The sequence below is a fragment of the Diaphorina citri genome, unplaced genomic scaffold (assembly GCF_000475195.1).
Source record: "Diaphorina citri unplaced genomic scaffold, Diaci psyllid genome assembly version 1.1 scaffold83, whole genome shotgun sequence".
NCBI classification, from domain to species: Eukaryota; Metazoa; Arthropoda; class Insecta; order Hemiptera; family Psyllidae; genus Diaphorina; species Diaphorina citri.
The window spans coordinates 174,642-192,706 of NW_007377520.1; the positions used below are offsets into that span (position 1 = coordinate 174,642).

The window sequence follows — 18,065 nt, forward strand, 5'->3', positions numbered from 1 at the left end:
ATTTGAACAGGAAATCCCTTTTAGCCTTCCCTCGCAAGAAACGCTATGGAAACTTTTGGTGCAACTGGCCCACATTTTCAATCTGCTGCACTTTTTGATATCCGGCAATATCCACTTCTACTTGACCTCCATGCTGATAATAAACAAAAAAAAAAAAAAAAAACGAAGTTAGCCGAAGATAAGCGAGCGCTAGCGGCGATGCGACGACCGACGAGTTTAGCTTTTCCGGATTTTTGGTAGAAAATCCTTGAAAACTTGATTTTCCTTGGAATTTTCCCCGTTTTTTCATCGTGATTCCTTGGTAGTTCCATTGGAGTTTTGGTGGAATATAGGCTATCTACTTGGTAAGTTTCCCGATCTTTAAATCATACAATGAATACTTATCCCGTGAGGTCAAGGTCTACAAAGGTGGTCTTTGTTACCTAGGTAGGTACCTGCATAATGAACTATGAAAATGAAACTTCAAGCAATGTTTGCAAGCACCTTGGTTCAAAATAGATTCTAGCATGGTAAACTATGTTATCTGGGATAAGTATCCAAGGACGTGTTCATATTCACACATGAGTCTCAGTGTCCATTATTGTAGAAGAATGTACATGTGATTCACTCGGGCTATTGAGTGTGATACCTAGTCTCATTTTGGATGAACTGGGAATTCCATAGGGAACTTTGCATTTTGCTCTTCACAAAAGTTATGATACCATTACAAAATGTTTAAAAGATGATTTAACCACTGGGTAGGTATCTGCTGGAATGTTAAAATATGATGAAATCTGCAAAGTTGCTTTCTTCAATTTTTGAATTTTTAAAAAGTTAAAACAGCCAGCCTTGTTAGCTTGGAGGGATACACACCTGCCTTGTTAGTGCTAGGTTATAGGTTCAATTCCAACTGGGGGGTGAACTTTATTCTTTATACATTCTATACGGAAGCAACTTTTGAGAAATTTCCGCTGAGCCAGCAGAGATTTGTATCGGAGACTCTGGTCACACTGGAGTGTTGCACACCATCCCTACAGAAACTACTTGTATTGAGAAATGATTCCTCAAGACCGGTGTGCAATTCCAGAGTGTGCCAGTTTTCCATGGCATAGTGTGCAATGCTGGAGTGTGACACATTTTTTCCTTCTCTCATAAATGGGTTATATGTTATACACTCTAGCAATGCATGCCAGTTCAAGGGAAATATTGATGTCTCACTTGAGTGTTGGATTATTCAATGTGTTAACAGTTAATAGGTATATACTTGGAATAGCTGGCTTTCTCCAATCATGTTCTCTCTTTGTCTCCCCCCAATTTTTGGCATTACAAGACTTCCATTGTTACAGTTCCCTCAGTCAATATAACAATCTTACAACTGATTTTTACTTTTGATTTCAGATTCAGGCACCATGACTATTTCTGAGATCAGAGAGAATTTGAACCAAGCATTGAATGATGAATCCAAACCTTGGGCTCCATTTCTCACTCTTGCAGAACAAAAGACTGGTGTCAAGAGAATCTACATTGTCCTAGGTAATGATTTCTATTTCTCTTTTAGGTTTTGGTAAAGGTCTCCCCCCAATTTTTGGCATTACAAGACCTCCATTGTTACAGTTCCCTCAGTCAATTTAACAATCTTACAACTGATTTTTACTTTTGATTTCAGATTCAGGCACCATGACTATTTCTGAGATCAGAGAGAATTTGAACCAAGCATTGAATGATGAATCCAAACCTTGGGCTCCATTTCTCACTCTTGCAGAACAAAAGACTGGTGTCAAGAGAATCTACATTGTCCTAGGTAATGATTTCTATTTCTCTTTTAGGTTTTGGTAAATTGTTAAACATTTTGGGTCTGTTATCAATGTTGTCCAAAGCATGGATCCCTGGGCTTTTCCCCTCTTACAATGTGGGTAATCCAAAACTGATACTAAGAAACCAAGGTCTTCAATTGGTAACATTAGGGTAAATAGGTAGTCATTTTTGTAATTATGTGGTGTGAACATCAGGTGACTTTCCTTATCCTCTTAGCTTTCTATTCCTCCAAAATTATATGCTAAAAAAAAAACTTCTCTTGCCCACTAAGGAGTAAAAGGGTATCAATTATCAGAGAGGCTTATAATGGTAGTATGAGATAAATCAGAGTCTATTTATGTAACCAAATTATCACGCCTGTAATTATAATGCACCATACAACCAAATATTTCCAGTCATGACTGTTCCACTTGTGTGGTTTTGAGAAATCTACCAACACAGGGACTCTCTCTTGAGTGTACCTACTCTGAATTATGATGTGAAGGAAAAAGTGTGTTAATATAATTAGATTTAAATATGTACTTAACTATTTAGAATGCATAAGAAATTAGGTTCTTTCCTCCCCAGGGTAATTTGCTATTTACTTTTGTTAAAATTAAAACCCACTAGGGCAAAAACATACCTTATGATGTGAAGGAAAAAGTGTGTTAATATTATTAGATTTAAATATGTACTTAACTATTTAAAATGCATAAGAAATTAGGTTCTTTCCTCCCCAGGGTAATTTGCTATTTACTTTTGTTAAAATTAAAACCCACTAGGGCAAAAACATACTTGTCTCTGTCACATTTTTGGTCATATGTAATTTCTGTTCTAAAATGGCAAACCATGTATAGGTGTACTATCATTGGCCTTGAATGTTTCATAGTAAACTGGTTACATCAGGCTAGTTCATATATGGGAGTAAAGGGGAAGGGCAAAAATTGTAAACTGCAGTTTATAACAGGACACTACCAATGGTTTGGTGCTTTGGTGTGTCTATCTCACAATAGTCACAATTAGATTTTTTGGATGAAGTTACACTTTTGCTGCATCTACATATATGTTTCAATAAGGGATGGAAATGAAACATATTGACATTATTGACATGGGCACCCCCATGTCTATTAACATTAGTACTACTGGATTATTGTAAGACCATGCATTAGTTTAGTTTGATGCTACCAATGGTTTGGTGTGTCTATCTCACAATAGTCACAATTAGATTTTTTGGATGAAGTGACACTTTTGCTGCATCTACAAAATCTACATATGTTTCAATAAGGGATGGAAATGAAACATATTGACATGGGCACCCCCATGTCTATTAACATTAGTACTACTGGATTATTGTAAGACCATGCATTAGTTTAGTTTGATTAGTTTGTGTGAACCATTTATATGATACAACTGCCAAGAGGCTATGATTCAGTAAGAGATCAAGTATTACATCATTCATATTATACTTTTCACTCAACAACCTATCTATTTAGACTGCTGGGCATCTCAACCACAGCTGAGAAGTCAGTTGAAATCCCAGCCAAAGAAATCGCATCTAATGACTCTGACTCAATAATAACATTATGTAATGACATGTTCAAAGTGTGTAAATCCGTCCCTGATTCCTATACAGTTATTATTACTAATGAGAGTCACTCAATATTCAATCCGAAGTCTTTGTCTGAACATGACAACAGTTTTTTATACTTTGTTTACATTTTCCACAAAGTGAATTCAGTGATCAGTAGGAATATTTGTGATTGGGTATTATTATTGATATCAGTTCTATTATCTACCTCTACAAACTTTGTGCTACCATATTGCAACGGGAAAACAAAAATCAATTTTATTTTCTATCTCGTACGATCGATCTCGAACAAACAAATAATCTGAGCATTGTTTTGATTCTTTCTTGACGTGTTTTTCATATTATCTTTGTGTTTAAAATTCAAATTTATGCAAATAAATGGCTTCTTGTCCTTGTGAATGCTTGTGACCTCTCAAGGTACTAAACTCTGATTAAACTAAATTCAAATGGCAAATGGACACGAAACATTTTTGTAGATTATGTCATGTTAACAATTTATAAAATTTTGTTGGGAAAGTAAATAAATAATCAAAGTTCTTACATTAAACATAACAATATAAGTAATGACATTAACAGCACATCATAGATGCTTTTCAAGTGTTAACTTCTCTTTGAAATTTTCAAAAATGTGCTGAGAAAATTAAACATATTTTTTCTTGGATAATTAATGTAAAGCTATCATTTCGTCATAAAAACTTCATTTCCAACCTACTTATTTAACAACAAATAAATACCTACCTAGTGTTCTCATCAAATGTTATTTTTTATGATGATGGGCCCATCTTAAAAGCAATTTAAAGGAGAGAGGGAAAGAAAGAGTGGAAATCGATATCCAGAGAAGATTTAATAAATTTTCATGGAGTTTAAAACCACCAACGATCGGTTGCTTTTTCTACAAAATTTTGCCTTCACCTTTGTTGAAAATGTGTTAAATTCAGCAGACTATGGGACCTATGCTAAAGGTAACATGCTTTCTTTGATTGATTTGATTTACATTGCTTTGATTTTTCCACGTGTTCTATTACAATTCGCTATACTATGTATTTCATTATTTTTATGTTTTTAATGGTTTCAGGGTTGATTGGGTTCCTAGCTCTATACTTGGTCTTTGGCTATGCAGCTCAAGTTATCTGTAACTGCATAGGATTCCTTTACCCCGCATACAAATCAATGAAGGCTATTGAATCCGAAAACAAACAAGATGATACAAAGTGGCTGACATACTGGGTGGTGTTTGCTCTGTTTTCCATTGTGGAGTATCCTGCCGAGTTCATCCTGTCTATATTTCCATTCTACTGGCTCATCAAGGTATGTCTTTGTAGTATACAATATACATATTATAGTATAGGGTATAAAAAGATCAGTCATCTATAGGAAGTATTTTTGGTTTCATTGTAATATAAGTTCTTATAAATTAACAGAACGAGATATGAATATACATATTATAGGGTATAAAAAGATCAGTCATCTATAGGAAGTATTTTTGGTTTCATTGTAATATAAGTTCTTATAAATTAACAGAACGAGATATTTTAAATTGGAGAAACCCTTGTGTGAGCAAGGATTGCTGCAATCTTGTGTCCGCACAGTTAGGATGGAAACAACTTGAAATAGAAGTAATAATAGAAAGTAAAATACGACTTTAGACGATCAATTTGTCTGCCAAGTAGGCATCTATATTTGGATAATTTTACTACACCAACATTTTATCACAGACTTCTATTTGCTACACACTTGAGTAAGGATAGGGTAGATGACAGAGGTTTGATGTTCTAAAGATTGAGTCACTGAAACAACGGGTGGTATTTGGATGGGGGCCATGGATACAGTAGCTATTGAAACAGGATTACCTCCCGTCATTGTAGCAATAGATACAGGAGTGGCAGCTGTCATGGTTGCAATTGATACAGGAACAGTGGCAAATGTTGCCCCATTCACCACTTGTTGCTTAGTATTTGTGATGGTGACAGCAGGTACAGCTAAAGCAGTAACACTCGAAGCAGATTGAGGAACAGCTAGTGCTGTAACACTTGTAGCAGAATGTGGGACTGCCAACGCAGTAACACTTGCAGAGTGGGGTACAGCCAAAGCCATACTTGAAGAGTGTGGGACTGCCAATGCTGTAACACTTGCAGAGTGAGGTACAGCCAAAGCCATACTTGAAGAGTGTGGGACTGCCAATGCTGTAACACTTGCAGAGTGAGGTACAGCCAAAGCCATACTTGAAGAGTGTGGGACTGCCAGTGCTGTAACACTTGCAGAGTGAGGTACAGCTAAAGCCATACTTGAAGAGTGTGGGACTGTCAATGCTGTAACACTTGCAGAGTGGGGTACAGCCAAAGCCATACTTGTAGGATGTGATACTGCTAAAGCTGTAACACTGGCAGACTGGGATGGTACTGCTATTGTAGCAAGGTTAGAATTGTGTTTCTCTTGTTTTAGTCTGTAATTCTCTTCCATCAAAAATTCATTATTAGACCGAAGTTCCGATATGTGACCTTGCAATTCATGCAGTTTCGTTTTGAGGAATTCATTCTCCTGAGACAATTGCTGGATCTCCATCATATCAGCCATATTCACATTTTTGGATCTTTTAGGTTCTTCACCGAGACAGAGAACATTGTGTCTAGATGGTTCATTACATTGTATTTCTTCACGATCACCACTATTGTTACTCAAAGTTCTCTCATTAGACTCTCCTCTGCTTGGATGAAGAAACTTACACTTGTCTCTTGTGCATTGATTCTTCAAGAAGTTCAAACATACTGGCTTCAAATGCTCCGGTAGTTTGCCGCTCGTCAAGTAATACTGCTCATCCTCGTACGTCCCATGCGTGAACTTGCAATGTTTTCGTGCACAGGCACGCGTGTTTTGAAAATCGTGACAAAATTCTACAGCCGGGATCACGTGTTGATATTTACAATTTTCTCTTGTGCAAACATTACGCAGGAAATCCCTGCATACACCACCATCAGTAGTGTGAACTTCATTACCATTAGTATTCAATCCAGGGGACTTGGACTGATTTTGAGACCGAGACTTCTTTTTCTTCTTCATTTTTAACTTTCCTTATTTTGATTTCTGAAACAGAACATTACATTTAAAATAACTTTGTGAGTGATTGGAGTGATTGATTGTGAGTGATTTTTAACTTTCTCAACTCAATATACATATTTTGAATTTTGTTTCAGTGCATATTCTTCATCTGGTGCTTTGCCCCCATGGAAAACAATGGCTCCATATTTATCTACAACAGGATAATCAGACCCAAATTCCTTGAACATGAAAATTGTGAGTGATTTTTAACTTTCTCAACTCAATATATTTTGTATAATGCTTTTGAATTTTGTTTCAGTGCATATTTTTCATCTGGTGCTTTGCCCCCATGGAAAACAATGGCTCCATATTTATCTACAACAGGATAATCAGACCCAAATTCCTTGAACATGAAAGCTTCATCAACTCTGCTTTCACCAAGGCCACTGACTCAGGTAAGCATTTTTAAATTTATTACAATGTATAGTTTCACTTAAAGATATTTGTGTGCACACATTTGGACCCTCAGGACTACAATTCTCTATAGCTATAGACTATACTTACTAGTCCACGCTCCTGGACATGAAAGCTACATCAACCTTTGTTTCTCTGAATCAATTTTATTTGATTTCTATTTCCTACTGACTTGTCAGTCGATTTTTTACATTTTCATTGGTTCAACAGCATGTCATTTTCTCTTCACTTGATGATTAGAATCAGTTGTAGGATCTAAAGACTCTGCTCCTGTTAGTTTGGAATCCTGATTCTTCTCAAATACATTATAATAAATGTATGCTCCTGTTCCCAATATGGTGCATTTGATTAAACTGAGTACTAATATTGACCGGAATGAGATAGCTTGCTGAGACATTTATTTCAAACATGCTTTGTTTGAATTTCAAGTTCTTTCATTAGTGTACTATCAAGTGATTTATTATTATTAACACAATTTTCACAATTATTTCTTTAAATCATGAATTAATTTACTATCTATATTGTTATTTTTTCAGCTGTAAAATTCGCCACAGCTAAGATTTTGGAAGCTGAGAAACCAAAGAAGAATTAAAGAGGCAGTTTCATACTATCAATCCCTCCCGCCCCCAGTTTTCAAGTCTGAATTGTGATTTTTAAGCTCTAAACTCATGTCTGAGAAATGCACATGTGGACCAACCTATCTGGTCATTACTTGGATTCCTACTTTTATTTTTACCCCTTACTTTAAAATCGAGCAATTTTGCATTATTTTTATTTAATTGGTAAAATATTTTTTTTTTTTTTTAATATAATCTCACTCCTGAATTTATTTTGTGACATTGCGATATACTTACCACTTTAGAGAGCATTTTCTTTCCTGAGCCAATGTAGATTTAATATTATTATTTTTATACTGATAAGGCTTGGTTGACTATCTCCTATTTATTTCACAGCATTGATCTATCCAGGAAATAATGTGGAATCCGGATCAGGAGAGGAAAAACCTGATCATTTTCATCCAGTGTTTCTGAAAACCTTGATCCTAATATTCCTAATCTAAATATACATGTATAATGTAGGTACATTTACATTGTTATCTATATAATATTAGAACTTTGGTTTTACTAAGTGAAACAGGAAATCAGGAAAAAGCACTTCACTAAAAGAAATTCAGGAAAGGACCAAAGGATGAAAGGAAAGGGCCACTTTTTTTTTATTTTATTTTAACAAAATACAAAAATAAATTTAACGCGCACGGTACAGTGCATTAAAATTTAACGCGCACGCTAGAGGAGGGGAAAGGGATAAGCGCATTCTGCGATCTGCGTATGGCGCATGTTTTTAAATTTCTGGATTTCAGCATTTTAAAAATTTTGAGGACCAAACCAAAAATAAAAGGTACAGGAATGGGAGTAATGTAATGGGACTTGTACTTTGTACTTGAAAAGGAATAAACTTCATTGGGAAAAGTGGAGTAGAAAAGAAAAATCTGCCAGTGACAGATACCTAGCGTAGAAATCTCACTGGATTAAAGGTAGGTGCATAGAACACAACTTCAAAAACAATAATTTCCCAAGTTAATTTATAGGTACCTACCTACTTCCTATCTACCTAGTCTAACTAATGTAATTTGTCTTCTCTCAGGCTCTCAAGAACTGAAAAATTGAAATCCTGAATCCACCATGACTTCTGACATCCGAGATATTCTTGAACTTGAGAGGGATGCTCCTGCAGAAATCACACGGGAAGCCATTATTGGTGTTGATAAGACAAGGAAAATGCAACCAAATAAATACAAGAAAGAAAAAAGACCTGAAGGAATGGCACGAGAAGTGTTTGCACTCCTATGCAATGACAATAGAGATGCCCCACCCTTGCTACCCACAGATTCTGGTAAGTTATACCTCCATGGCTATCATTCTAAGCTTGTAAACTGATGGTCCCATGTTCAATCCCTAGAGTCCTAGAGAATCAATTTTTTGTGTGCTCTGTGCCTTAAATATTGGGTGCACTCAGCCTTGTGAGGACTTTTGAGTAGTGACCAGTGGCAGTGGCAGCATTAGCAGACAGAAGGCCCTTAGTAATGCTGTACTGTTCTTGGAAAAATGTAGAAAGCCTCTCAGCTTTTTATTGTCAAACCCCTCAAAATAAACTTAAATGACTTAGGTATGATGGGTGATTCCTAAATAACAGTTTTTATGGCCTATTATCAGGTGTTTCTGAGTCAGAGCCCTCAATTTATGGTTTAGATTATTTTTCTTAAAATGAATGCCTCTTCAACTTATTGCTTACAGGTCAAGGCTACAAGCACACCAAGGCCAAGCTGGGCATGCGTAAAGTTCGTCCTTGGAAGTGGTTGCCGTTTTCCAACCCTGCAAGGAAAGACAATGCTGTTTTCCATCATTGGAGACGTGTTACTGATGAAGGCAAAGAATATCCGTTTGCCCGATTTAATAAGGTGAGCTACTTTCTGTTTCTGGAGCATCAATATGCCATTGGATATTTTTCTCCCAAAGAGGTGTCACTTCTGTAACTCACTTATTTGCCTCTATAATGCCTTTGATTTTGTATGTCACAAGTAGATTGGGGCAGTATAGTTGGAACCAGAGTTACATGTGATCTGTGTTTCTCAAATTCTCCATTACAAGTAGGTACATTGTACACAATTTTACAATGTTTTCGCTTTCTTTCTTACTGATTTTTGATGATTGATTGCATATAGCATATGCATATAGCTATAGTATGATAGTTGTCCTAGTTACCAACAGATCATTCTCAAGTTAATGCTGTGCAATCATCCTAGGTGTTCATTTAATCATGTAATTTAGCTTCTATTAACCAAAGTTTCATCATGATTTTCTTTCCAGCAAGTCTCAATCCCAACCTATACAGACACCGAGTATTTGCAGGAACTTCAGTCTCCCACCTGGACTCGTGCTGAGACTGATCATCTGTTTGATTTGTGTCACCGATTTGACTTGCGATTCATTGTCATTCATGACCGCTATGATACAAACAAGTTCCCTACGAGTCGCACAATTGAAGATCTCAAGCAAAGATACTACTTTGTGTGTCACACATTGGCCAAAGTAAGTTATCATTTCTGTCACAACATTAGGTACCTAATCAATGTGTAAAGGTATTAGCTTTGTAAGAATAATTCCAAATTATAAGGGGACGTAAAAAGGTATAAGTATAAAAGTAGAAAAAGAGGAGAATGAAAGATGACTAGGGGGGAAAAGACTTGGTTTTGATTGTTTCTTGTTTGATTTTAAAATCCATTACAAGAATTTCGAATAATTCTGTGATTTATTATTGTTTAGATGAGGGGAACCGAGTGTTCTGGAGGCAACGAACCCAAACTGTTTGATGCTGAGCATGAAAAGAAGAGGAAGGAACAATTGAAGCGATTGTTTGAAAGAACCCCAGAACAGGTAAGTGTAAAGAAGAGGTTCGATAGAAGGCAAAGCAATAACAGACGTTTTATTGTCCACAAATTGAAGAGGAAAGGATAGGAGAAAGCCAGCCGAGGATGAACCTTATCTGTTTAGGATAAAATTCGTCCCAGTCAAAAATTGAAGCTGTGACCTAGTGCTTACAAGGTAGCCGCGCTCCCTTTGAGCTAACTGAAGTGCCTTAAGCCAGCCTAGTTAGCTTGGTTGGTAGCGCGTCTGTCTTGTTAGCGCTAGGCCGCGGGTTCGATTCCCGCCCAGGGAGGATTTTATCCTGAACGGATAATGTTCGTTCTCTCAACGGCTGGCATTATCCTATCCTGTCTTCCTTCTCTCTTCGCTTTCGGGACGATAAGACCTCTGTTCAGAAAAAAAACTCTTTGAATGAACACGAGACTGTAGATCTGGAGATAATTCTTAAAATTTCTATTGTTTCTATGTTTATTTCAGGTGGAGGAAGAGCAAATGCTTCTAGCGGAGTTGAAGAAGATCGAGATCCGTCGTAAGGAGAGGGACAGGAAGACTCAGGATCTGCAGAAGTTGATGACGGCGGCAGATATGCAAGCAGACAACAGGAAGACAGATAAGAAGATGCCGCCCAAGAGAAAACTCACCCATCAGATTCGGCCCCGAAGTTTGGATACGAGTGTAAGTTGATTTGTATGTTGCGAGCCTGTTGGTAGAGCTAGAGGAAACTGTTAGTCGGAGGTTCAAGGAAATCGCTTTCGAACGAGTCGCGAATTAATGGCGTTTGAGATTTAAAAGATGCCGCCCAAGAGAAAACTCACCCATCAAATTCGGCCCCGAAGTTTGGATACGAGTGTAAGTTGATTTGTATGTTGCGAACCTTTCTAAGAACGAACCTTAAGGTAGAAAGTTTTCCCATAATATTGTAGGTAATTTCGTTCAGGACAGCCACACTGCTATCACGTCACGTGATCTTTGAACTACATCTTTCTCAATCCCCATGAGCTCACGTGACGTGATGGTAGTGTGTTTCTACCTTTATCTGTTTAGGATAAAAGAACAAGGCCATGTGTGTGTGTTTGTTACTTAACAGTACACAGTAAAAGTTCGCCCTGGGGGGAAATCAAACCTAGCATTTACAAAGCAGGCGCGCTAACTTAAACCAAGTTAAACCTCTTATAAAAACGAAATCCTAAGAATCTAGGTATTCTAGGTCACAGTTGTTGCGTGACGCTGGTTTTAATCTGAGTTCCAACCTAACAAATTATTCTGTCCATCCTGTTTATAGCAAACATAGGAATCTGCCAGTATCAATTACGTCACCAATTATCTCAAAATGAAGTTAGTGTAGGTTAGTCTGTTTTACCTCTTGGCCCCTCATATTGTCCTAAGGCAGTAGTCATCTATAATTAACTTAATGTTTGAGCTATCATGGGCTCTTGCCTGCTAAACGAAAGGGTATGGGTTTAATGCTGGCTAAGGTAGGGAATTTTGAGAATGAAAGTCCTGTCTGGGAGATAGACCATACCAGTTATGCCCATTTAAGCCTCCAATTGCATGAAAAGGTCAAGACCACGGCCTTTCAGACACTGATAGACCTAGGTCTTGAGCTTTTACCGCCACACATGATATGACCATGACCATGGTCTGAGTGGAGTGACTGGCTGTCATATTTTACATAAATGAAGCAATCCACTCCACTGCATCTGAGGGTTCCTTCTGTGGGTATGTACTGCATCGTCTAGATCAGTGGTTCCCAACAGGGGGTACGCAAGAGACCCTCTGGGGGTACGTGAAAAAAAATTGAGTAATAGAGGACAAAAAAATAACAAAAGCAAATTTTGACAGATTATCTGTGCAGAAGAGTCCAAGAAAGTACTGAATTTTTACTTCAAGGGGACAAGGGTTGATTTCGAACAGACTTGGGGGACATTATTTTGGGGGGGGGGGGGAATATAGTCCTGTTGTCTGGTATCTACCTAGTCTGGTCATTCGGTCCATAGGATAAACAAAACCTTGTTTAGACTGTAAGAGTAAAGGGATTCTCAATCAGTCCTAGCTAGGTGATTGCTTTGGGCTGACATTTGGTTTCGGATACAAAAAATTTACGGGTGGATGCCCTTCACACTCAACCTTTGCTATTTCGTTAACAAGGGAAATGTCAGGTTGGTATACTCCCTGTTGAAAGTCCCCCAGCTAGACTATTGATCAATTGGCCAGGTAATAGTACTTACTAATGGAGCTCTAACTTTAATGTCTTCCATTAAAATAAATAAAAATGAAATACTTAAATCAAGTTGAAATATTTTCCTTTGCCCAGGTTTGAACCCAATACCTACCGAGGAGATTGTGACCCATTACAATGAGCTTCGTAGTGACATGGTCCTTCTGTATGAACTGAAGCAAGCCCTGGATAACTATCAATTTGAACTACAGTCACTCAAACATCAATATGAAGCCGTTCATCCTGGAGAGGTAAGTGTTGAGTTTTTTTTTCGAGGTTTGATAGAGGGAACTGTAACAAGGGAGTCTCATTGTACTGAAATCGAAGAGGACGAGCCAGCCTAGTTAGCTTGGAGGGGAGCGCGTCTGCCTTGTAAGCTCTAGGCCGCGGGTTCGATTTCCGCCAGGGACGGATCCTGAACGGATAATGTTCGTTCAAAGGATAGGAGAACACAATATCCTGTGTTCTCCTATCCTTAGCAGTCAAAGTTCCCTCTATCAAACATCTTGATGGGGTAGGAGAAAACTAGCCTTTTCGAGAACGAAAGCTTACTAAGGTGATGCTAATCAGGAAATCAGGATAGATTCTTAGCCTTATTGGATGTTCAAAAAGGAAACAGATCGGCAGTAAAGACGCATTTTAATATTATTTCCACTCATTTTTGTTTCCAGACATTCCAAATCCCAGAGAAGATATTCGAGCCCACCTCGTTGCTTAGCAACCTAGGAGGTGCGTCCTCCAAGCAACAAGCTGGTGCTTCCAGTGAAAACATAGATGTGATTGGGATGACTCCCTGATTGAGAAAAACCCCTGCCCACTATGAGTAAGGGCAGAGGGTTGAATTGAGTGAGAAGAAAATAATGATGTTAAACTATTTTGAATTGAGTGAGAAAATATGACAAGGGTGGCCATAACATGGTTCGCGAGACGATCTTGTGCTGCTCTCTAAATCATGGTTCATAGTTTCATACTTATTGAAAAACTTTCTGAAGATCAGAATTTCCATGAGACTGAATTCTGAAGATTGTAGACCAAAATTTTCAAAAATTCGCCTGCGGCGTGACTCGCCCCCTCAGTGCACTCCACGTGATCGTGTGAGCAGATCTTTTCAATACTGGCCAATGAGATACCTGCAAAATAGAGTGAAGTTTCCATTAGGGTTAGGTAACTCGCAAAAAATCACTTAAAAAGGTCTTTATGTATCACCCTGAAGGAGCTCTTTCACTCCACCATGTAGGTAGGGTTAGGTAGCCTGCTAAAGAATCTGTACGTCGGGTTAGGTACCTAGTGTGCAAAAAATCAGTAGGTCAGTTTAGGGATCATACTAAAAAAATATCTCAAATGAGGCGATGAAACGTGCTAGAAACTACAGTTAACACCGAAGTCTCCTTTTTTCCTTGAGAAAACGGGGAAAAAAGTCTCCAAGCACGAGTATAGTGGTAGAATAAAATGTAATTTTCATTATTTTGACATATTCCAACCTTTTGGTTCGAATATATGCACTAATACCCTAAATACTATGCGTCACTTTTAAGTCGAACTATCAAAAAAGCAAGTATAAATACGGCCAGCCTAGTTAGCTTGGTTGGTGGCGCGTCTGCCTTGTAAGCGCTAGGCAGCGGGTTCGATCCCCGCCCGGGGCGGATTTTATCCTGATGGGATAATGTTCGTTCTCGGAACGACTGGCTTTCCTCCTATCCTGTCTTCCTTCTATCTTCGTGGTTCGCGAGACGATCTTGTGCTGCTCTCTAAATCATGGTTCATAGTTTCATACTTATTGAAAAATTTTCTGAAGATCAGAATTTCCATGAGACTGAATTCTGAAGATTGTAGACCAAAATTTTCAAAAATTCGCCTGCGGCGTGACTCGCCCCGAATCGGCTTTATGGGATTGCGGCTCCCGAAGATATGATGTAACAATATTTTGTTTTCATTCCATTGTACAGTAGTATAGTACTTTATGTATAGTACTATACTATGCAATAGTACTATACTACAGTAGTATAGTACTATTGCACAGCTTTATTAATCCCTATAAATACATACTGAAATAGTAAAAAAAAATATCACTGCAATGAAATGATAATAGTTTTGAATCGTTTTCTTTATTATAAAACACATGTAAATAAACATCTAAACACATATACGAATATAATATGATAATTCACACTTAACAGTTACAAATAACAATCACTTAAACTCTATCAACATATCATGAAACCATACAACAATGAGGGTAGGTGGAAGATAGTGCCTGGGCAGTTATTTCTGAACCTCGCAAACCAGTCACCAAGTTCAACTTTTTTTTTGCAAACTTTTGCATAGCTATAAATCTCAAAGATTTTCCTTCTAACAACGTTAAAGTAATGTTTTTTTCCTTCAGATTTTAAATCTGTCTCGTGAGAGACACACACCGTTTGAGAGCAAAATTTTTTCCCCCTTTTTAAGAATCGAACCCGGGATCTTCTGCACAGCGTTACCAGCGGAGTAACCGTGTACCTTGGTAGAAAAACAAAGGCACTATACAATGTAATATTGAGTCAAGTTGTATCATTTCATGCTGATCATAGAAACTTTACAAGATTTCTGCATCATAGAACCACACGCTTTTCGTCATATAAAAATAAATAAATTACTATATTATATCGTAAAATAAACAGTGAATATAAATATATTTTTTGGTAACATCTGAGGGGTAAACATGAAATAAAAGTAAACAAAATTAGAAATCTGTGATGTCAGAGAGGATCCAAGGGAAATTCAGTATTTGTTTTAAGTTCATCGTCGGGAATTGAACTTGAATCTATAGTGTGCTTGGCAAGAGTGAGCCTAGGTTTTGAGTGTACCGCGAAGATTTTTATTATTGTTCTTTAAAAGGTTCCTGGAAATTTGAGAATTTCTGGCACGCCTTCTGCCAGCCCTTGGTCAATATATCTGGCGAAATCGAGACATCACAGAATTTGGAGAAAAAAAAAAAAAAAAAATCATACAAAAATGCATTCTTTCTCCCGCTCTCTCTACAATCTTCACCTCTCTACCCTCTCATATTCTTAATATTTCACAAGATTCGCTCCATCACACTAATCTTAATGAAAGACATGGACATTACAAAATGCACTTTTGTATTTGTATACTTCAAGACAAATCTCAGCCGTTGTGAAAAAAATAGAGGTACGAGAAATTATGTGGGTAGCAAAAACAAAACCTGTGCAATCCAGTAATCCATAATGGTCTTGAAAAATTGTCAAAAACAAATGAATGGGTTAAGTTACTAGAAAAAAATAGCTTGTACTGAAATCTTTACCATTGTGCCCCAGGGGGTTAGAAGTTAAGGAACGTTGGCAATGCCTAATTGTGACATTGCCAAGGGGGTTGAGAGCTTGTAACAATTTATTATTGTGTATATTAATTTCATATTACAAGTAAATTTAGTTCTTAGATGAGGTGGAGGGAATTACCACATCACTTCTCGAAATTCAAGATTTTTGTTTTAGTCTATCATTGTAATATTATGTAAGTACATTCATGGAAGAGATGGAAACTTAACAGGAAAGCTAAGAATATCCATTTGCCCGATTTAATAAGGTGAGCGAGCTACTTTCTGTTTCTGGAGCATCAATTTGCCATTGGATATTTTTCTCCCAAAGAGGTGTCACTTCTGTAACTCACTTATTTGCCTCTATAATGCCTTTGATGTTGTATGTCACAAGTAGATTGGGGCAGTATAGTTGGAACCAGAGTTACATGTGATCTGTGTGTTCTCAAATTCTCTGTTACAAGTAGGTACATTGTACACAATTTTACAATGTTTTCGCTTTCTTTCTTACTGATTTTTGATGATTGATTGCATATAGCTATAGTATGATAGTTGTCCTAGTTACCAACAGATCATTCTCAAGTTAATGCTGTGCAATCATCCTAGGTGTTCATCATATGTAATTTAGCTTCTATTAACCAAAGTTTCATCATGATTTTCTTTCCAGCAAGTCTCAATCCCAACTTATACAGACACCGAGTATTTGCAGGAACTTCAGTCTCCCACCTGGACTCGTGCTGAGACTGATCATCTGTTTGATCTGTGTCACCGATTTGACTTGCGATTCATTGTCATTCATGACCGTTATGATACAAACAAGTTCCCTACGAGTCGCACAATTGAAGATCTCAAGCAAAGATACTACTTTGTGTGTTACACATTGGCCAAAGTAAGTTATCATTTCTGTCACAACATTAGGTACCTAATCAATGTGTAAAGGTTTATTAGCTTTGTAAGAATAATTCCAAATTATAAGGGACGTAAAAAGGTATAAGTAGAAAAGAAGGAGAATGAAAGATGACTAGGGGGGAAAAGACTTGGTTTTGATTGTTTCTTATTTGGTTTTAAAATCCATTACAAGAATTTCGAATAATTCTGTGACCTATTGTATGATATTTATTATTGTTTAGATGAGGGGAACCGAGTGTTCTGGAGGCAACGAACCCAAACTGTTTGATGCTGAGCATGAAAAGAAGAGGAAGGAACAATTGAAGCGATTGTTTGAAAGAACCCCAGAACAGGTAAGTGTAAAGAAGAGGTTCGATAGAAGGCGAAGCAACAACAGACGTTTTATTGTCCACAAAGAGGAAAGGATAGGAGAAAGCCAGCCGAGGATGAACCTTATCTGTTTAGGATAAAATTCGTCCCAGTCAAAAATTGAAGCTGTGACCATGAAATAAGAAATGAAATAGACTTTATACTTGCTAACAAGATGGAGACAATCAAAGATGTAACGGTACTAAACAGATTCAATACACTTACTGGAGATGTTTCTTGTTCATACTCAGTGAGGCCATGGCGGATACAGTTTCATTATCCTCCGCCGCGCTCAGTGCACAATAATGGTCTTGAAAAAATTGTCAAAAACAAATGGGTTGAGTTACTAGAAAAAAATAGCTTGTACTGAAATCTTTACCATTGTGCCCCAGGGGGTTAGAAGTTAAGGAACGTTGGCAATGCCTAATTTATAAAAAGGTATGCTTTCGGTATCGTATACTATGCTATTATCGAAAAATGTAAAAGATATTTTCGGGAAATTATCCCGATTTCATTTCTACAGTTTTCATGTTCGTCAATATTGAGCTATAAAATCGACCATTGAGATTAATATCGGGTCTTGATTTGTGTTTGAAATGTCCCATACCTTGGTAGGTCTTTCCTGTATTAAGAAACATAGGTAACAAAAATGAGAATTTCATTAATTTCTTCCATTACAAATTCAATCAGAGTAATTCACAGCTGCAAACAACGTTTACGGTCGTTGTACTTCAAAATATGGACAATCAGGGACAGTTTTTTTCTTCTTCTACAAAGTCGGTCCGTCCAGCGGCCGACAAATATGTGAAATGTGTTAAAGGGTCTTGATTTGTGTTTGAAATGCCCCATACCTTGGTAGGTCTTTCCTGTATTAAGAAACATAGGTAACAAAAATGAAAATTTCATTAATTTCTTCCATTACAAATTCAATCAGAGTAATTCACAGCTGCAAACAACGTTTACGGTCGTTGTACCTCA

General features: G+C 37.3%; 4 protein-coding genes across 7 annotated transcripts in view; 2 read left to right on the forward strand and 2 right to left on the reverse strand.

Annotated features, from left to right (window-relative positions):
• The first annotated feature begins 176 nt into the window (after nucleotides 1-176).
• LOC103523110 (receptor expression-enhancing protein 5-like) lies at nucleotides 177-7,501 on the forward strand. 4 transcript variants are annotated; one of them, XM_008488203.3, is made up of 5 exons: nucleotides 177-344; nucleotides 1,378-1,512; nucleotides 4,437-4,669; nucleotides 6,717-6,852; nucleotides 7,408-7,499. In XM_008488203.3, exons 2-5 carry the CDS (start codon nucleotides 1,389-1,391, stop codon nucleotides 7,461-7,463), a joined length of 549 nt encoding a protein of 182 aa, XP_008486425.1. In that variant the 5' UTR covers nucleotides 177-344; nucleotides 1,378-1,388; the 3' UTR covers nucleotides 7,464-7,499. The 4 variants fall into 4 exon arrangements, with proteins under 4 accessions (XP_008486425.1, XP_008486404.1, XP_008486409.1 ...); XM_008488182.3 differs by lacking the exons at nucleotides 177-344; nucleotides 1,378-1,512 and adding exons at nucleotides 1,625-1,780; nucleotides 6,553-6,643 and having other exon boundaries at nucleotides 6,808-6,852; nucleotides 7,408-7,501; XM_008488187.3 differs by lacking the exons at nucleotides 177-344; nucleotides 1,378-1,512 and adding an exon at nucleotides 1,626-1,780.
• LOC103523102 (zinc finger CCCH domain-containing protein 10-like) lies at nucleotides 5,007-7,383 on the reverse strand. The gene is made up of 2 exons (XM_008488174.3): nucleotides 6,962-7,383; nucleotides 5,007-6,442 (listed from the first exon to the last, which is right to left on the reverse strand). Exon 2 carries the CDS (start codon nucleotides 6,416-6,418, stop codon nucleotides 5,081-5,083), a length of 1,338 nt encoding a protein of 445 aa, XP_008486396.1. The 5' UTR covers nucleotides 6,419-6,442; nucleotides 6,962-7,383; the 3' UTR covers nucleotides 5,007-5,080.
• A 742-nt stretch (nucleotides 7,502-8,243) lies between the features above and the next one.
• Nucleotides 8,244-13,551, forward strand: LOC103523143 (DNA methyltransferase 1-associated protein 1). Its single transcript, XM_008488215.3, is given in 9 exon segments — nucleotides 8,244-8,405; nucleotides 8,516-8,764; nucleotides 9,166-9,329; nucleotides 9,739-9,960; nucleotides 10,195-10,305; nucleotides 10,774-10,975; nucleotides 12,250-12,272; nucleotides 12,487-12,765; nucleotides 13,186-13,551. Coding segments are annotated over 8 exon segments (1,338 nt in total). The 5' UTR covers nucleotides 8,244-8,405; nucleotides 8,516-8,553; the 3' UTR covers nucleotides 13,312-13,551.
• A 3-nt stretch (nucleotides 13,552-13,554) lies between these two features.
• LOC103523301 (histone deacetylase 4-like) overlaps nucleotides 13,555-18,065 on the reverse strand; it is a 31,484-nt gene continuing 26,973 nt past the window's right edge. The window contains exon 13 of the mRNA XM_026832885.1: nucleotides 13,555-13,644. Within this exon, the coding sequence (XP_026688686.1) occupies nucleotides 13,555-13,644 (90 nt within the window). The remainder of the gene's footprint in view (nucleotides 13,645-18,065) is intronic.